Genomic DNA, 19,226 nt, shown 5'->3' with positions numbered 1-19,226 from the left:
ACCCTAATCTTTGGTTAAACTTCGGAATTCTATGTTTGTCTCAACAATTTACTCTACAATATTAACACTTGAATCCACGAAACACGTACGCTTACTGGTGTGAACATTTCGTCGAACTCAAGGTTTGAATCTGTACACATGACCCCATTCAATGAAGATGGCAGAATCGCATTCATTCGCACTTCATGCTTGGCTCTGGATGTACATCCATCCAGTTCCATCTCGGGCAGCGGGCAGACGACGGTTAGACTACCCGAGCCGTGCCCGGTCGCAAGGGTAGCTGGCAACAGGGACGGTCAGCCCCAGAGTGAACAACCCCTTTTCCAACCCTAAAATGCAATACATTATACACAAAAAAACACATTGTATACCCAGTATGAATGTGTGCCTACAAGTACTAATGAATTAAAGTCACACTAAACCGTAGAAAAATAATCTATAGGAAATTTAGAAAATTTTAAATCACAGAAAAATATAAGTTTGGAGTTGTAAGTGCTTGTAGATTATAACATGTTTTACATCTTGACCAAATATTATCTAAAGATGTCTGTTGCTTTTACAAGTTTAGTATTAAAAAAAAAAGTGTGTAATTTGGATTTTTACAATTTCTTGGATTTTTTTAAAATTTTTTAAAAAAAGTTTCAATAGATAGATGATTCTAATAAACTGAACTTTTAGTTTTTGCTTAATTTTTCTCTTATATTGTAGGAAGATATCCAATAATAATTAGTTTTTCTCAACTCTACTTTGTCTTTTTATGCTTAATACCATTATTTTTGTCTTTAATTTTGGCATGGCAACTTCCAAACTAAGCTCCACCAATAAATTTTATCTTTTACATTATTGCATGAGGAACTCAATCCATACAATCTCCTCCATCTTGCCCATTGTTCACCTTGAGATAATAGATTGGAAATAGATAGAATACAAAAATTCGCCTAAATAAATACTATTTTGTTAACTTCAGATTTTAAAAACAATAGATGCTAAGTTTAGTGGTGAGAGCAATCTATTAAAGTTGTAGAATTTTGGTGTTAAGCCTCTGAAATATCACTACAATGCAACTATGCTATTTTTATAACTATTCTCTTTGAAAATTCTACTTAACGTCTTTCACCTTCCCATCGGCTGGACTCATACCCCACCTTTTCTCATACACTACACACAACATTTCCCTTACACTGCAAAACTAACTATGTCAAAAGTCCTTGTTCTTGATGAGGTTAAGCTCAATGGGTCCTCTAATTTTCATTTGTGGAAGTACGTTATAACCCAAATAGTCATGCGGGAAAAGTTATGGAATCTACTCTCTCCACCTCCTCACAGTACCTCCTCAAGGAACAAGAAAGACTCAAGGGAGTCAGACAGCGAGGATTCGGAGGACCGGGCCGAACACTTAATGTTCATACTTACTCTATCAATTAAATTGAGCCTGCTTGCAGTGTTGACTGACTATCACAAACCCAAGCAGCTATGGAAATTTTTCATGAAGTTGTTTGAGAACGCTGGCGACAGCCACAAATACGACCTGAAAAACCGACTTCAGCTCATAGAATTTTCTGAACACCTTGGGACAGAATAGTATTTTGCCCAATTTTGCCGACAAATTGGGCAAGTATGGTCTAAAGCAGGATGTGCATGGTTTGAGAAAATCAACCACTTTCTAGACATCCATAATTTCAGCAGAACCGAAGCTGACTATAGTCTGTACTTCATTCTAGACAGCAACGAAATCACAATCTTAATATTGTACGTGGATGATCTACTGATCACGGGATCAAACACCAGTGGAATCACCTGGATAAAGGAGCAACCCATGAGACGCTTCAAGATGTCTAACCTTGGACATATCAACTTCTACCTAGGTGTAGAATCCATCTGCACCCCCGCTAGAATTCTGCTTTTACAAAAAGCATACACAAGTCAAATACTGAAAGAATTCAGTATGGAGGGCTGCACTCCATCCTCCACACCTATGACGGAAGGATTCAACCTTAACCGGGAGCAAGTCTCATCAGAAGTGGATGCTAAACTCTTTCAGAAACTTGTTGGAATCTTAATTTATTTGGTGAATACAAGACTAGAAATCCCTTTTGCCACGGTAGTACTTAGTAGATTTATGCATGACCCACGAGTTCCACATCGTCAAGCGGCGAATCACGTACTTCAATACACAAAAGGTACAATTGTACTTAGGAACTTCTATGAACGATGGCACAGCACAGCAATCTTGGGGTTCACTGACTCAAACTGGGCAAACTGTAAAATTGACAGGAGATCAATCACAGGTTGGGTATTCAAAGCAGCAGGGAGGCCAATTTCGTCGGCATCTAAGAATCAAAACAACATAGCAATATCATCTACAGACGATGAGACAAGAGCCCTAGCAAAGGGAATTTGTGAAGCCATTTGGCTTCAAACTTTATCATCTAGACTCCATGGAACAGATTGCAAATCCATCTCTATTTTCAAAGTACACTCAAATCTGCCAAAAACCCAATATGTTATGACAAGTCCAAACGTATGGCATGTGGCTACATTATACACACTTACTGGAATAGTTGATCTCTTCTACATATCTACTCATGACCAAATTGCAGACATCTTTACCAAAGCCAATTGCTTTTGAGAAGCTCAGGATTGAGATGTGAGTAAGAAAAGCATTCTTATTATTAGAATCTTAGATACAAGGTACTCTATTAGAATGATGCCACTGTGGCGCGTCCGTTAGCTGTGCATGAAAACAGTCTACAGAGTTTCAGAGTTATCTCAGTCCTGCTCAATCGACAACCGGTTCTACTAGGCTTCTGCCATGCTGTGTTGATTTATTGTGTAGATTAAGCTCGTTCTTAAAGGTACTCGTAATACGATGGTTTTCAAAATGTAATGATTTGTGAACCACGTGGTTCATTGAACGTTCTGGTGCCCATATTTCGTCAGATTTTAGTGGTCTCGTAGAGTATCCGTCTCATCTCTTCCTTACCTGTAATGACTGCAAGTGGACAATGTAGAGACTCCTGAGGTGTGAGAATCTGCAACCTCGCCTCGTATTAGAGCTGTGCTTATTAGCTTGGGAGTCAACCTCGCTTTTGGAACGACAAGCCCATATGCACATTTGAATTTGACTATGAAGTTGGATCTATGGTTCTCATGTCACATCCTCTCGTTGAGGATCTCCATTGCTGCTAACCTGCAGGCTTAGCAGTTTGACAATTCCATTGTTTGATGTGCACAAATTCCACACTGTATGTATTCACGTAGAATGCGCACTTTAAATCATTCCATTTGAATTATGTACAGAGAGATAACAGATGAGGAGCCTTGATTAAGAGGGTGCACAAAATTTTCTTCGTTGTATTCACAACCTTCTTTCTTTAGTTTGATTCCCCGCAAGGCCGAAATGCAAATGAGACGGTTAACCATATTGTACTAGCAGTAGGTGCAGGAACAAAATTGTTCGTCGTCAACCTCTTTCATACTCTTGACGACGGAAACCAGGGTGAATCTCCCACGCCCTCACTTGTATATCTATGGATGCCTTAATTCCAATCATAGTTTTAACATCTTCTTCACAAGTGGTCTCTTCAAATCATACTCGGACCTGCTCATTGTGAGGCATATCAATTATCAACACCACTGACCGACAGCATCATAAAATGATCATGTGACACAGTGAGTCTCCAGTGACACATTGCAGGAGCTAAACAAGAATGCAGGCTGATGAAGAAATCCTTGAGTTTGCACGTTATCACGTCCTCAGGCAACTCAGAAGCAGGCTCTTTCCGACAAGAATTAAGCTCACGAGAAAAACAGGTTTGCCCACATAGATAACCTTAGGCAGGAACAAAAGCTGGCGTCAAGGAAGAAGCGTTGAGGAAGCAGACGGAGGCGCAGAGATGAGGACAAAAATAAAATGAAAAGGTACTGAGGGGAGCTCATGAAACTTGGTGGCCTTCCCGTAGAGGAAAGGGCTGGCCACTCTGTCCCGAGCCTCGCCCTGGGAGGGTCGCCGATGGGACCGTGGGCGTTTTCAGCGAGCTATTGGTGACGAGGGGTGGGTTTTACTTGTTCGATGGTGAGTTCTGTGGATAACGCATTGTTATTCCTCCGTAAATGTCTATTGTTTCTATATTTAATGCACATCGTGGAGCATATTCCCAATAGGTGGACAAATGATGTTTTCGGCAGAGAACTAGTTTAGCGAGGCATCGCTTCCCATGTAAGGGATTCAAGTGGTCAACATGTAACCCCCATTTCATTGTCTTATTCAAGTTGTCGTTTGCGTACGAAGGATACCTCTGTTGGATAAAGACTGCAGTTCAAGTAAAACGCCATGTTTGGTTCCTAAACAATGTAGACAAGAAGGTGTTGGCAAAAGAATTGAATTTTATGTAGCAAATGCGAAGTGCCTATCATCAGTAGTGACTAGAGGCTGAAGCGAAGAGGAAAGCATCTAGACCTTCCAACTATATTTGCCACAGATCCTCATTAAATCAAAGCGAAATTTTATCACATCTGTTGCTATTTATGCTGTAGAGCACATCTTCGATACAGATCTGGAAGAGTTGCAGCTTACATGCCAGAACGTCACACTTAAGGAATATACGTTTCCAAATCGACCTAAAGGTTATCTTCTTGGTCTAGTGACAAGGGGATTCCGCAAGCGCTTGCGGAAGTATGTCTTGAGTATATGAGGTTAAGAGATTCTTCACGCTGTATGTGCTTCGCTTAATTTTGTTCCTTAAAAAGAGTACAGCAACAATCTTTTTCACACACGGAAAAATTCAGGTTCTTTGGTTTCTTTTGAGGTATCAACGCGTGCTGCTTTAGAAAGACTAGGGATTGGATTGAAGGATACGTTACAGTCGAGTGATGGTGTAAAAATCCTCGTCGCAGTCAGAGCGGCTTCTTTGTGAAATTCCAACGATGTACTTTATCAGGAAAACACCGGGTAAAAATGATGTAACTCATTTGCTTAACTTCAATACCTGGATGCGGTACTTACGAGTACTGCAGTACATGTTACTCTGCACGCTCACTGCATTCGACGAATTTCTGTCAAGCAATTGGCAGCCTGCAACAAAGCCTGCAAGCCCTGTCCAAATGCAATCCTGGTGGGAACTCGTGTCAACATGTTGGCCTTCCAGCACATTGTGCATGCACACAATAATAAATTCGAGATACTATGAGTTAGTTACGTCGCATTACGAGACGTACAACTGCTCAGTGCATCCATTTAGAGTACAGACTATCACATTCTTAGTAAGAACTTGTACATATAAGACATTCTCAGAGCAGGAAGCAAGGAATGATAATCAGGTCGACACCATCATCTGCGATTTGATAAAGCACATATTTATTACATTCATCGATGAGAATTCGGAAGGCTCTGGCGGGGTTGAACGATTTCGACTCCGAGCGGCTCGTTCCAGCTAAGAGGACTTCGGTAGAAGTAAGGCCAATCTGGCACGACGATGATCAAACCAATTACAACGCCGAGCACATAGATTCCAACCATTGTTCTGTACGATGACGTGAGGTACACCGACGCCATGGAGAGAATAGCCCACAAAGGAAGGATGAAATGGAGCATCTTCTCTTCAATGTTCAAACTTGACCAATCCATACCGGACGTCTCCTCAACCCTGGTGACCCCACCACTCCGTAAAACCGCTCCTCCTGTACTCCAAACCACCTAGCCAAAAACCACAGCTTGCAGCGACTGATCTACACCTCACGTTCGTTGACAAGATTCCCAGATAATAGCACCCAAGTGACTGATACTACATGATTCGCCTGAACGCAGGGTTCCGAAATTGCAGAGAAAAAAACTGAAGGGACTAATTCATGAGGAGGATCGTCACCATCTACAAAGCCATGTTGTGCGTATTCCCTCACAGAAGTCGTCAAGGGACCACATTCCACAAAGTCGAGAGAGCGCCAACTACATACCGTGCACTTCTCTCCGTGTAAGGAAGACAAAACTTTCCAGGGACATCGGCACTCGCATTAAGATAATTGTGGCTTCTAGTTGGCGACAGGCAGACACTCCAGCTAGTCTGATTCTCGCAGGCTCTGACTCAAATCCAGGTTGACTTCCGCACAAAGGCAGTGAAGCAACTAGCATATGCGAGAGGTAGTGGCCTTGCAGTGTACACACATACACACAGCGAGAGAGAGAGAGAGACTGGGGAGTATTACAGGCAAGTAGTAACAGCAGCCACGAGCTCTCGCCTCTGGGCTCCAGAACCGCAAGTAGTAGCACAGGAGTAGCAGAAGCAGTGATGGGACCGTACAGCTAAGAGAGCCTCCTCTTCTTCTTCTTCTCCCTCCACATGCGTTACTCTTGCGGCTTCAATTGCAGTCTCCGTCGCCATGAGTGAATCTCAGCCGTCACAACTTCCATGGATGCAGCCTGGTAGTGATTATGCCCCCCCCCCCCCCTCAACAACTCCCCAAGTCCAAGTCCTGACAACGGGTGGGTGGGTGGGTGCGATGGTAGTGCCGCTGCGTCGGGTTCATTCGTTCATGCGTGGCTTAGGGCTCTGGAGATTGGATGTCAAGCCCAGCGTTACTTTTGTGCAGGGTGTTGTGCTTTATTGGATTGTCAGTAGGTGGGGGCGTGGTGGATGCCTAATCATAAAACATGAGGCTCATTGAAATGAAGGTGTTATTTTTATGTAATCGATGTACCAGTGCATGTAATGACCCCACTCGCTTTGTTATGAATGAAAGAGATCCTGTGTTCTACAAGAATTAATCTTAGTCTTCTAATGAGAAGATATCAGAGGAAGAGAATAGCATAGAAAAATAGAATGGAAGATATATATATTATTATCATAAAACCAAGAATTAAAGGGCATCAAAATAGAAAGATGGTTGGAGTAACAAATAATCACATGATTTGGACAGAGGAGGAAATAATCTTTTCTTTGGAAAAACTCATATGAAAAGATATTGTTGGACCAAGGTAGTCGTTGTTTCCTTTGTATGTAACATTTCTAGTAATGTTCCATTTCTAACTGTAGTTGAATTATTTAAAAGTGTCAAAGTAGCCTAGATTTAACATGAGGGGATTGGTTAATATGTATTTTCTTTCTTTCTTTCTATTGGTTATCTTGGATTGGTTACCACATCTTATTTCATCACTTTAGATCTTCAATTTTATGACTTTACAAAGAATAAAAAAGATGGCATGAAGAAAAACCCAATATATGAAAAATAAATTAAATTATATAAGTGCTTTGGAAAGAATTCTTTTAGTTTATTTCCTTCCTTTATTACCTTTATTAATATAGCAATTAATAATGGGCATTTAAAAAAGAATAATACATATAAGAATAGAGTATGGAGAATATTGGAAGCACTTCATGTCTAAAAAGCCACTTTAAAAGGCCATGGTTTATAAGCTTTATCAAGATCTCTACTTTGCTAAAGAAAAATTCTCTTTTAAAAGCCATGGCATTTGAATATAATATAAAGTGAGAAGAGGATATAAAATGGACCAAATAGTATTTTTATTACAAATCTAAACATATTAGTTCATATCTTTATTCTAAAGAATATAGAATATATTTAAATTATATAGAATTATAAAGAATATATTTAATTGTTTAAAATATTTTAGACAAAACTTCTTGATTTTTTTAAAACTACTTCTTCTAGATGGACCCAATTAAAATTCTATAAGACAACATTATTTATGCCATATTGAAAAAACTGCATTCTGTCTCATCTTTTCTTTTTGGATACTATGGATTTTTTTCCTTCAAGTATTAAATAAACTCAAGTAGACTTTTCAATTTTAACTAATCTAAACATTTAAAAGTTTTGGCTGCTTATCTTATCTCATAAGCATAAAGTACTCCAACATAAAAAATAAAAAAAAAATCCAATATTTGAAATTGTTTTGAATTTTCTGAAATTTTTTTCTTTTAGAAAAATAAGAAAATATATTATCTGATTTTTAATAATTAATTAAAATTTATTTTTCCACATCACTAAATATTCTTGCTCTATTACCTATATAAATATTATTTTTTAGATCCTTGAATTCAATAATTATTTAGACCATAGAAAAGGTGAGTGGATGTTTAATCTACTAAAAAAATAATTAAGACTTTTATTCTTTTAGAGATTCTTTAACTTATTTTTGTCTTTTGATATCTATTATAAAAAATAACAATACAATCTTCTTTGTTACTATCAAATACTACTACTTTCACATTTTTATTTTTTCTCACTTCTAATTTTTAAAAATATTTTTTTTGTAAAATAAAATATTTAATAAAAATAATTATAATTATTTTATAATACAAATTTATATTTATTGAAAATGAAAAAATATTTATACTTAAAAGATAAATCAAAATAAAATAAAATTTAAATATCTTTTAATTGGTTGAAATATATAATTTTATTATATCAATTTTAGTCACTCAATTTTTTAAAATTTGTTAGCATATTATCTTTTTTCCTAAATATAAAAATCTATGAAATTATAACAATTAGATTGGGATATATTTAAATAAGCCTCAAAAAGTAATAAAAAGATATTATTTATACCACACTTAGTCTAGTATTATACCACACTTTATTTATGTATCCATATTTATTTATTTAAACTACCTAAATATCTCAATTTTATATGTGTTTTTGTATATCTATAAGTCTTACTTATGCAAATAATTTTATTGTGTTATTATCGAAATTTCTAATCAAACTAAAGAACAAAAATATTTCTATATAAATACTGAAAAAATAATAAAAAATATTTTAATAAAATTTAAAATTTAAAATTTATTTTAAGTAAATAGTGTTAAAATATTTTATATCAAACCATGGTATAAATATAAAAGAAACCATTTAAAACACAATTCTCATAAAAGATAGTTTTTTCATACCTTATGTCAAAGACAAGAACTTAAAGAATATAAATAAAAAAGTGAGATATTTCTCAATGAAAGATGACAATATATATATATATATATATATATATATATATAAGAAAGTAGAATGGTTAATGCCAAAAGAAAAAAAAATTAGAGACTCTTGAAATTAGATTAGAAACAAAAAAGAATGACAAGAATGAAAATGCTTCATTTTTGCCTCCATATATGTTATTTAATTAAGAGTTATATTATGATGTTCTATAGGACTTCAAATACATGTCAAACTTGCAAGACACATGTTTAATTTGCAAGATAAGTTTCCTACATGTGCTCTATATGGCCAACCTAAATCAAAAGTTACCAACATGTGTGACATCTAGCTAATTTGTTGGCCAAAATTTTAATCTATTAATTACCTATAGACACATATAAAGGCAAAGCCACATCTATAAAAATTTTCCACAAGATATTATAAAATTTGTTTACTTATATGTATTTCTATTTATTCATAATATATAGGTAGTTATTGAAGTAAATATATATGTTTAAGATATTACCTCCTCTTCTAAGAATAAGTTCCACAAAGAGTGGTGATTACATGTTAAGGAAGTCTAAGATGCAATAAATTATATTTGCCACATATTTCGAACTTTATTCTTTTTGAAGATAGTTGATATTAAATGCATTGTATCTTACCATCTATTTAAGAAAGAATATGTTGTTCTTAAAGGTCTTTATATCTATTATGTTGTTTTTAAAGGTCTTTATATCTATTATGTTATCTTAAAGGTTGTAACAATCACAATGTCTTGTTGAATAATTCAATAAATAATAGTTCTTGAGTTGAATTTGATGGTTGTTGATTCTCTATTTTTTTTAGCACCATAAATATAAATACATTACAATCAAGGATATGTAATAAAATATAAGTTTCACAAAACCTTGTTTTTTTTATAGCAAGAAATTACGTAACTACTTATGTTGATTTTAATGGGTGTTATGAATAAAAAGATTTGACTTTTTTTCTATGTTTACAAAAAAAATTGATGGCTCCTATGTACGTTCACTAATATCATATTTGCATTAATGTACAAGATATTCTAACCTATTTTGACATTGCTTCAAGTGTAAGTTTTTTTTAATTTTAAATTCTTGATTATTGTCCACATGTATAGAAAGAGGTGGTATTTGTCTTCTTCTTAAGATATTCACTCTCTTTTATGGCTCAAGAAGAAACACATGGAATATAAAATGGATATTTATAAACTTTGGTAGATATAATCAATAAGCAACTAAGATTGATTTGTTTACTAATACAAAATAGTTTAAGTTTATAGTGATCCAACTTATCACAAGGGCAACTAGTCTTGATATTACAACAAAATAACTATACCTTATTTTAAATATAGAATTGATGTTGTTCCTTATTTCAGGCATCTGTATTGATCTTTTGTTGTTCTTCAATTCTTTTTAATTGTCCCTTTATTGTTGAATATAGCTCTCTTAAGCAATTTGCTAAATCTTTTTCCTTTTGATTATCAATTTTTGAAAAGTCAAAGTATCAAGTTGTGGATGATAACCATAATTAGTAAAAAAATATGTTTTTTGAATAAAAAAATATACCATACTATTATAAGAAAATTTTATCTATGTGTGGTGTTTTATTGTTATGTTTCAACTTTATGTATTCTCCTAACAATGCCACTCTTCATCATTCTTGCTTTGGAACTTGTGTGCTTTGCTTTGCCAACATGTGGCAATTTTGAAATAGAAAACCCATTTCAAGCATCTAAAACAAAACAGTGGTTAACAAGAAAATACTATCACATAGAAATATGAATAATCTCTTTGTTGGTGAGGGGGTTGAAAAAGGAAGTGGACTGAATTGCATGAAATAAATGGACATGAGTGATCTTTGTGTGGGCATGCAGTCACTTGTTTACACTCATTTCCATCGATCTAAATGGGGACACTCTGTCTATGTGTGGATTTTATGGTTCAGGCTTCTATGTAGGGTGATGGGATGTTTCAAACGTGGAATAAAGAACGTGGAATACATAGAGACTGTGTTGTGTTCCTGTTGGTGGCATGCTGTTGTTGAGGCTCTGATTTGTGAGTTGGGTCTCTGGTCTATAGCCTTTGCTGTTGAGCAACTGAGCTTAAGGTAGCGTTTTCAGTAATCATATCTGTAGGATTTTTTCATTTTTATTTATTTTTTTTATTCATTTTTTGTTTAAATCAATGGGCTCTAGGCACCCAGGTCACAGACTTGATGCTTCTCCATACTCAGTTCAATTAGTTTTGATCTTTCTGAAGACTTCGTTTGGTTTCTGGGGTTCCTTGAAGTTTTTTTCATACTTTTATGTAGTTATGCTCATTTGAATCGTCTAAATTGCGACATGCGTGCGTTAAGACCATTAGAAGCTGAAAAAAGTTAGCCGCCTAGTGCGGCACAAGACATTGGATGCAAATCTCGATTGCCTACGTCTTGAGCTCAGTGATGATTGGGTTTTACCATGTTTACGCTATTCTGAGAGCCATTTCGGACTTGTGCAGTATCAGTCTGAGGGCTCGATGTATCCTGAGCAAGTGCCAGTGTTGGAGAATATTAGATTTTGGTCTTATGCAATCTTGCAGTGTTCGCCGTTAACTGATTTGTCACGTTGCTTACTTCTTCAAAGGCCCACTTCTGTTTTCTGTTGCTTGTAATGGATCTCTTTAGTTTTGGTGGCGGCCATTGCCATTCCTGTAGGCATCAAAAAGAAATCCTTGGCACCTCTTGTACTTTTGGGGTCCAATGGCGCCATGCTGGACATTGTGCAAAGCTTCGCAGATATTGAAAGGGAGTGGCTTGAGGAAGAACAGGCAACGGAACACCTTGCAAAGAAAGACTCCATCGATCTCTCCGCTTCACTCTCTCTAAGATGATTGATCTGGCCTCGACGATGCACGCCTTAGAAGAGTGACGATAATTGCTGAAGAGCCCAAGGAGCGAGAGAGAGCCTTTCCAACTTGGAGGATGTTACTAGTTCACTCGCTTTAAAGTGTTAGAAGGCTGCTTAACGTCCCTCTCTGGTGGCACATCTTTCTTGACACGAGGTCCATCCGTAAAACCAAGTGCATTTCCTTGTTATTATCGTTCCTATTTGTGAGCAGGATTCTTAAGTTTCCTGTACTTCAAATCAGGTGCTCTTACTGACTAATCCTTTTTTTTATCAAGAATCCTAGTCTTAAATTTCGCAATTTCAGTGAGGACACGTCACTACGGAAAACAAAAAATAAAAATTCTTTAATCTTCTGCAATGCAGTCTGCCTACTGAGCCAAATCCGCGCTTTGCATGGTCTACAGAGATGGAGCACACGGTCGGCTAAGCTTGTTCACAGGGAAAATCTCATTCACTTTCTACAGCTATTCATGGACCATAAACTTTCAAACCAAGGAATAATAAAATGACCTTCAAGTTTCAAATAGTCTTGTTGTTGCAAGACTATTTTGTAATGTACAGGCACAACAGGTACTGGTGAATTATCTAACTTCTATGAACACATCTAATTCACTAACTACCTTGCATTGACAGGTTGTCTGTACTTCATGTGAAGTATCACATCGTAACCTCTTTAGACACAACGACATAAGACGCTTGCGTGAAGCTACTAGGGCAGATATATTGTCAACCACGTCAAGCTTCCTGTGCCTAAGCCAAGTTTCTTCACTGTGGAATTCATGCTTGTTGATATGTGTTCAAAAGGTTCTAATACTGAGAATTTCAATTGTTTAACGAAATACATGAAAGCTTATGAAAGGTCGGTCTTGTCTGCAATTAAATTTGGTAATCGCTTCAGTGACAGGTATTATTATCAGTCCACTGATGGAATTTAGTTCCTCATTTGTAATATCGACAAGCAGTTATTGTTGTCAAAAACATTGGTGCACAACCTTGGATTTGAACATTTCTGAACTGTGACGCAAGTGAACGTCCGCGTAAGCTCACACTGGCTGGTAAGTTTAGGATTTTCAAGCAACGAATTGATTAGCAACAAGATCGCTCATTGACGCTCCATTAAATTTACGTTATTAGCACCAATTGAAGGCTTCCGAAGACTAACTTTGTCTTTGTAAACTCTCCGTATATATACATTTGAAGTGGAAAGTTTGTGAGAGCAATTTCAGGTTGAGGCTTTTTCAACCAGCTCTTGAATTTAGCAAAGCACACATGGCTGTTGCCAAAACTACTACCAGAATTGCACACAAAAACACAGTTGCTCAAAATGTGGATCCTGAGTACAGGTTGTATCAACACCCTGTGTGTGAGCGAAATGTTCCTTTTGTTCTCATCATATTGTCAGGCTGGGGAGAAGGAAGAGAGGACGAGTTCAATGCAATCCACAAATCTGATTGTGTAGCCATCAAAACATTGAGGAATATACATCCATACAGGTGGCGAACTCTAAAAGCTCATGGTGAATGGGTTGGATTGCCAAAGAACACAGACATGGGAAATGGGGAAGTGGGAAACAATGCCATGGGATGTGGAAAAATTGTTGCACAAAGGTAATTAGGTACTCTATAGTACCCAACAAAAAACAACATTTCTCTTCTTTAATGAACAAATTCATTTCTATACTATTATAGTGATGAGATGGTTGTGATGAGTTGAACCATTGTAATGATTTTTTCTAAACATTAAAATAGGGTTTTGGGGCTTTCTTGTTTTGGGTTTTGGTTTTTTTGTGATGAATAGGGCAACTCTTGTAGACAAAGCCATTGCAGATGGGAGCATGAGCAAGGGCCAGGGATGGTTGTATGCAAAAGAGGCGTGGGTGTATGGTGGAACCCTCCATCTTCTCGGACTTCTGAGTGATGGTGGGGTTCATTCAAGATACGACCAACTTCGATACATTTTTAAAACAGCTGCTGATCAACAATGCAAGAAAATCCGCTTCCATGTGTTATTGGATGGGAGAGATGTGAACGAAGGCACAAGCATCCACTTTGTAGAGCAATTGGAGAAGGACTTAGATGAACTCCGCAAATGGGGATGTGATGCAAGAATTGCATCTGGAGGAGGCCGCATGTTTGTCACTATGGACCATTGGAATGTATGCCTAAGTGAATTGTATTGTAATTTGGGTTTATGTGGAATTAGATTTGTTAAGATAAACTTCTTCATTAAAATATACATACATACATATGTATATATATATATATATATATAACAACAATTACACAACTTAATGGTTGCTTCCAATCTTATTTTATGTAAATATTCATTTCAATATGAATTATTCATAAAAATGATTGCATCAAATTGAATAATTCAACAATACTAGACTGATTGGCGAATTGTAAGGCGCGGTTGGTATGCTCATGTGCTTGGAGATTCACCCAACAAGTATGAGAGTGCAGTAGAAGCAATTACTGATTTGAAGAAAAAAGATCCACATTGCAATGATCAATATTTACCTCCATTTGTTATCATTAAAAAATCTGATGGGAAGCCCTGGGGTACAATTGAAGAAGGAGATGTTGTGATCAATTTCAATTTCCGTGCGGATCGCATGATTCAAATCAGCCAAGCTTTTGTTGATGAAAATTTTGACAAATTTGACCGCATATATTGGCCAAATGTACGATATGTTGCACTCATGCAATATGATCTTAAAGCCAAGATTCCCATTCACTATTTAGTAAAACCTCCCCAATTTCACAAATTAGCTGGAAAATATTTAAGTGCTAATGGTGTGCGTACATTTGCCATTACGTAAGAATTTCTTCCATGTTATCATATATATCTACACACACACACAATATCACACATACACTCACTTTGATTAATACTTTATATTGATCATGCAACTAATATTGCAAAGATGAGCGATTTTAAAAAAATAAATAACAAAAATTTGTATATAAAAATTCAAGATTTTCTCTTTTTTCTATTGTTATATGTAAATCACATCTAAATATTTGAAATTTATTTTGACATATGTTTTGATTATCTTCATCAGTGAAAGCCAAAAAATGGGTCACATTACTTTCAATTGGAATGGAAATAACTCTGGTAAGACACATGAAGTGAATGACACATGGCATGAAGTACAAAGTGAAAATGTAAGATATGAATATGAGCCAGAAATGCGTGCAGCCACAATTGGAAATGTGGCAAATGATGCATTGCTCTCTGGAAAATATGATTTTGTTCGTGTGATGTTTGCTAATGGAGACTTTGTTGGTCATACAAATGACTTTGAGGCCACAAAAAGGGCATGTGTTGCAGTTGATGAAGGCATTAAGGTTCTACCAAATTGATTTGATTTTATATGCCTAAACTGAATTACCACCAATGTGAAAATGTATGTACTTAATGAAATGCTTAAACATAACTAAAATGGTTACAGACTACTAATCATGTTGAAGATTTTTGATAAAGTAAAAATAAAAATAAACATAACACTTGAAAGGTGACTGTAATATATGGATAGTAATGCACATTGAAATGTCTAATTTGATCTAGAATCTCAATATGCTGATTTTATTATTCAACATGTAATTTTTGAATTCTCATAATTTGAAATATTGATTTTCAACAGCACAACAGACAATTACTCCTTATTTTCTAAATACTCTATTTTCGTTTTATTTTTTTGAAACTTCAATTTGTAACAGTTGCTTGTAACTGTGCTTTGTTTACATTCATAATTTTTTTAAATATTAAACATGATTCTACAGATATTTTTTGTGTACTTATATTCATATATGATTTAAGTCTATATGAAAGCAATAATTTTGAATATTAACTATGAGTTGAATGCAGTTGATATGTAGTGCAGTGGAATTGTGTGGAGGTATATATATGATTGTAGGGGATCATGGCAACTGTGAGGACATGGTGCAACGAGACGTAGAAGGAAATCCTCAATTGGATGGATGTGGAAACCCATTTCGTAAACCTTGCCACTCTCTCCATGAGGTATTAACGACTTATGTCATAAAATACACATCAATACTTTGTGGATTGGTGTTGGAGGCATGTACATTCAATCTTACAGTACCATTTAGAAATCTTTTGAATGATGGAATTACAGATGAAAACTGATTGATTACATCTTTGATTATATTTGAAATCTATTAACAAATTAATTACGTGCCATTTTGTAGTTTTCATGCAATATGAAAAATACCCATTTTAACCTGTACAATAACAATTGAAGTTTGTAGAACAGTTTGTACAACACTCTACTTCACTGATTTTTTAAAATTTCACAGTCAAACTAAATTGGATGTGTGTACACATATGTAAGCATGTTCATATGTATGTTTTATTTTGGTCAAACTAATTTTTGGTGAAATAATATATAAATTTTAAGGTACCATGTGGAATTGGAGGCCCAGGATTACATCCTAATGCAAGATTCCGTGATAATCTACGAAATGCGGGTCTAGCCAATGTTACTGCAACCTACATGAATTTATTAGGGTTTGAAGCACCACATTGCTATGAACCATCTCTTCTTACATTTGATTACAATCCTTGGGCATTCACAGGAGTTCATGAAGATCACAAACCCCACATGGATGATCAAAGGGCTCTAATCAAAAGATAGTTAGCTCTTAATTTAATTTATATTTATCTTTTTTCAAAATAGATGTGAAACATTCAAAGTTAATTGAACAGTAAATTCTTCTCCAGTGAAAAGCAATGCACATGCAACTACAATATCTCAATAACATTTTCAGATAATTACATTCACAATCATGATTTTTAGCAAGTTTCATCAAATGTATTCATAAGTAATTTGCAAGTTTAAATTTGCACTAACTAACAACACATCATCAATCTACACAAAGAAAACTATAGGAACGTAAAATTAGAATGCTAAATGGTAACTCAAGGAATTTGAAAACAATAGCTTTTTAAATTGGTTAATGAATATAAAAATTAAAGATGAAAATGAAATATATATATACATACATTCAATTTAGTATTGTGATGTGTAGTGGAAAAATATTCATTTTAAAATAGATACTTTTTAAACAACCTTACATTGGTATACGTACTTGTTGATGGCTTTCTTTCAATTAAACAATGCAGATGAGTTTTAAAATTATTTATTAAAAAATTCTCATTCAACATAAAAATCAGAATAATTTAATTTATGGGTATATATAAATATACATATATATATATATATATATATATTAATTTTCCAAAATAAATATATGGTGTTTATGTTTGTATATGTATGTATTTTGAACTAGTATTTGTTTAGTGTTGATTGGCATTAAAATTTTGAGAATTCACAGTGATTTAGAATGAATCACATATGCATAATACGTTATTTATTTATTTATTTATTTGTGTGTTGACAAACGTTGTAATTTTCCAAAAGAATGCTGTTTTAGGTCCCACAAGCAATGCACAACTAATTAATTTAATTGCGCAGCTGGCACTTTAAGGGGATGCCCTGCAGAGAGGGCATTACGCGGCACAGAAGACACAAGAGCGGGAACGCAATGGGGAACCCGAGTGCGCGAGAGCAAGGAGCAGCGAACGTTGTGAAGGGAACAAGGGAACCTTACCCAGAAACAAGACTGTGTCCTCCGCAGCCATTCCAGCATCTCGTCCTTCATCAGCAACCTTGTGGTGCTTCTGCGCCCTTCTTTAGCAGATTGATTGCTCTAGTTTGCTGGTGTTTTTGGTCCCTGGCGAGATCTCTCTCTCTCTCTCTCTCTCTGTAATGCAAGGTCCTGTTTGCGTCAGACCCAGTTTCTGTTTCGTAGCTATGGCGACCTCCATCAGCACCTTGGCTGCCTGCCCCGCTACCACCACCTCCTCTTTCCTCTCTGGCTCTACCTGCATTCAGGTATGGACACCCTTTGTTGAATTGCGCTGTTCGAGACTTGCCACTGCTCATGTTTCCTGGTTTTTTGGGTATGTGGGTAGGCTTCATTCCCAATGTAGCGCGTTGTGGTGATTAGTCGCATCTGTGGTTAGGTTTTGGTTGTTCTGTAATCATCTCATGAAGGGTTTTGGTGGAAGTGGCTTGCTCACAGGTGAATCGGGGCGAGTCGAGAGTGACGTGCAAGAGGGCCGAGATTCATCCCCAGTTCTATGAGCAGGCCAAGGTATACTGCAATGGAGAACTTGTTATGACCACCAGCGGGACACAGACTGAGTATGTGGTCGATGTGTGGTCGGGTAATCACCCCTTCTACCAGGGCAACAAGTCTGCTCTTGTTCTCGACGCAGATAGAGTGGAGAAATTTAGGCAACGATTTGGAGGAATCGGCGCAATTCAGGAAATTCCCACTCTAATATCAGGTGAAATTGTCTTTCAAAAGAAGAAGAAAGGACCGATCAAGGGAGGCAAGGGAGGCAAGAAGTAGATGACTAATATATTGGGTGCAATACTCTTTAGGTTTAGTTTGAAACAACAGCATCCAGTTTTGTTTTCTGTAGGTTAGTGTATTTTCACTCGCTCTTCCATTGTTAGAGCTGGAACGTTACCAAATCCTTTATGCACTAAACATGAATGCAGATTTAGTCTTTGTAACATGTGTGCGAATTGCAGTAGGATCTACGAAGTGGGAATGTGCATTCAATGAGCTTACTACCATACAGTGTATATATATATATATATATTCAATGCGCATACTACCATACTAATATATATATATATATATATATATACCATAATATATATATTGATCCTTATTACTTAATAATAAGTAAAAATACTACACCAACTAAAATAATTGCCTCTAAGACTTAGTAAGACTCCATTTCTTTTCCACTCATATTATTCTTCTTCCTTTAATTTCTTCTAAGCACATCTTCACCAAACAATTGTAATTTTTGCATTCTACATGCATTCTTTTGACCTAAAACAACTAATGAGTCAATTTGATGACTTATACATGGCGACTATTTGGGACGGCTTATAAAGGAGAAGAACCTAAAATTGACTTCTCAAAATCGAGTTGAATAAAAAGGGGGTTTTTCTACAAAAGATTTTAACAACTATCTAAGTTAAGAATGAGTAAGTTGCTACTTTGTGAAGGAACTAAAGTAGATTTTATTCTATAGAATTAACTAGAGAAAAAAAGAATAAGATATCGTACTTAACAACTAATGTTTATAGAAAAAAAACATGAGAAGATATTAGTATCAACTTTCTAAGGCTTATATATCTGTCAAGTGTCAAGGTTGGTCTTTTCGTGTACTAATACTAGCTCATAGGGATAGCCCATTTTTTTCCACCTAGATTCAAACTTGGGACACTTACTTAATAACCTCTCACTTGACCAACTCTTCTATATCTTTTGGATGATTT

At 35.8% G+C, this 19,226-nt stretch overlaps 2 protein-coding genes and 1 long non-coding RNA gene across 4 annotated transcripts; 2 read left to right on the top strand and 1 right to left on the bottom strand.

Moving 5' to 3' along the window:
• Positions 1 to 4,368: 4,368 nt before the first annotated feature.
• Positions 4,369 to 6,426, bottom strand: LOC149989449 (uncharacterized). The gene is made up of 2 exons (XR_016501947.1): positions 4,859 to 6,426; positions 4,369 to 4,681 (listed from the first exon to the last, which is right to left on the bottom strand). It is a non-coding gene; the product is annotated as an uncharacterized LOC149989449 (long non-coding RNA).
• A 6,067-nt stretch (positions 6,427 to 12,493) lies between these two features.
• LOC112279711 (2,3-bisphosphoglycerate-independent phosphoglycerate mutase) lies at positions 12,494 to 16,672 on the top strand. 2 transcript variants are annotated; one of them, XM_090248466.1, is made up of 7 exons: positions 12,497 to 12,891; positions 13,180 to 13,443; positions 13,634 to 13,991; positions 14,223 to 14,653; positions 14,901 to 15,186; positions 15,707 to 15,862; positions 16,260 to 16,672. In XM_090248466.1, exons 2-7 carry the CDS (start codon positions 13,385 to 13,387, stop codon positions 16,494 to 16,496), a joined length of 1,527 nt encoding a protein of 508 aa, XP_090104592.1. In that variant the 5' UTR covers positions 12,497 to 12,891; positions 13,180 to 13,384; the 3' UTR covers positions 16,497 to 16,672. The 2 variants fall into 2 exon arrangements, with proteins under 2 accessions (XP_024370155.1, XP_090104592.1); XM_024514387.3 differs by having other exon boundaries at positions 12,494 to 13,443.
• Positions 16,673 to 17,563: 891 nt separating this feature from the next.
• LOC112279563 (large ribosomal subunit protein bL31c) lies at positions 17,564 to 18,446 on the top strand. The gene is made up of 2 exons (XM_024514149.3): positions 17,564 to 17,756; positions 17,947 to 18,446. The coding sequence occupies exons 1-2, from the start codon at positions 17,631 to 17,633 to the stop codon at positions 18,277 to 18,279; spliced, it is 459 nt and encodes a 152-aa protein (XP_024369917.1). The 5' UTR covers positions 17,564 to 17,630; the 3' UTR covers positions 18,280 to 18,446.
• The last annotated feature ends 780 nt before the right edge of the window (positions 18,447 to 19,226 follow it).

The sequence above is a fragment of the Physcomitrium patens genome, chromosome 3 (genome assembly GCF_059467195.1).
Source record: "Physcomitrium patens ecotype Gransden chromosome 3, ASM5946719v1, whole genome shotgun sequence".
In the NCBI taxonomy this organism is placed as follows: Eukaryota; Viridiplantae; Streptophyta; class Bryopsida; order Funariales; family Funariaceae; genus Physcomitrium; species Physcomitrium patens.
The sequence above is the reverse complement of the archived record's forward strand: the minus strand, read 5'-3'. Positions and strand labels throughout refer to the sequence as shown.

What these genes read in the sequence shown, in the direction of transcription:
- LOC112279711 (XM_024514387.3), top strand. Translation starts at nt 13,106, where the DNA reads ATGGCTGTTGCCAAAACTACTACCAGAATTGCACACAAAAACACAGTT. An exon ending in TCACTATGGACCATTGGAAT is followed by an intron (nt 13,992 to 14,222) that starts GTATGCCTAAGT and finishes CAACAATACTAG; the next exon opens with ACTGATTGGCGAATTGTAAG. An exon ending in GTGCGTACATTTGCCATTAC is followed by an intron (nt 14,654 to 14,900) that starts GTAAGAATTTCT and finishes TATCTTCATCAG; the next exon opens with TGAAAGCCAAAAAATGGGTC.
- LOC112279563 (XM_024514149.3), top strand. Translation starts at nt 17,631, where the DNA reads ATGCAAGGTCCTGTTTGCGTCAGACCCAGTTTCTGTTTCGTAGCTATG. An exon ending in CTGGCTCTACCTGCATTCAG is followed by an intron (nt 17,757 to 17,946) that starts GTATGGACACCC and finishes GCTTGCTCACAG; the next exon opens with GTGAATCGGGGCGAGTCGAG.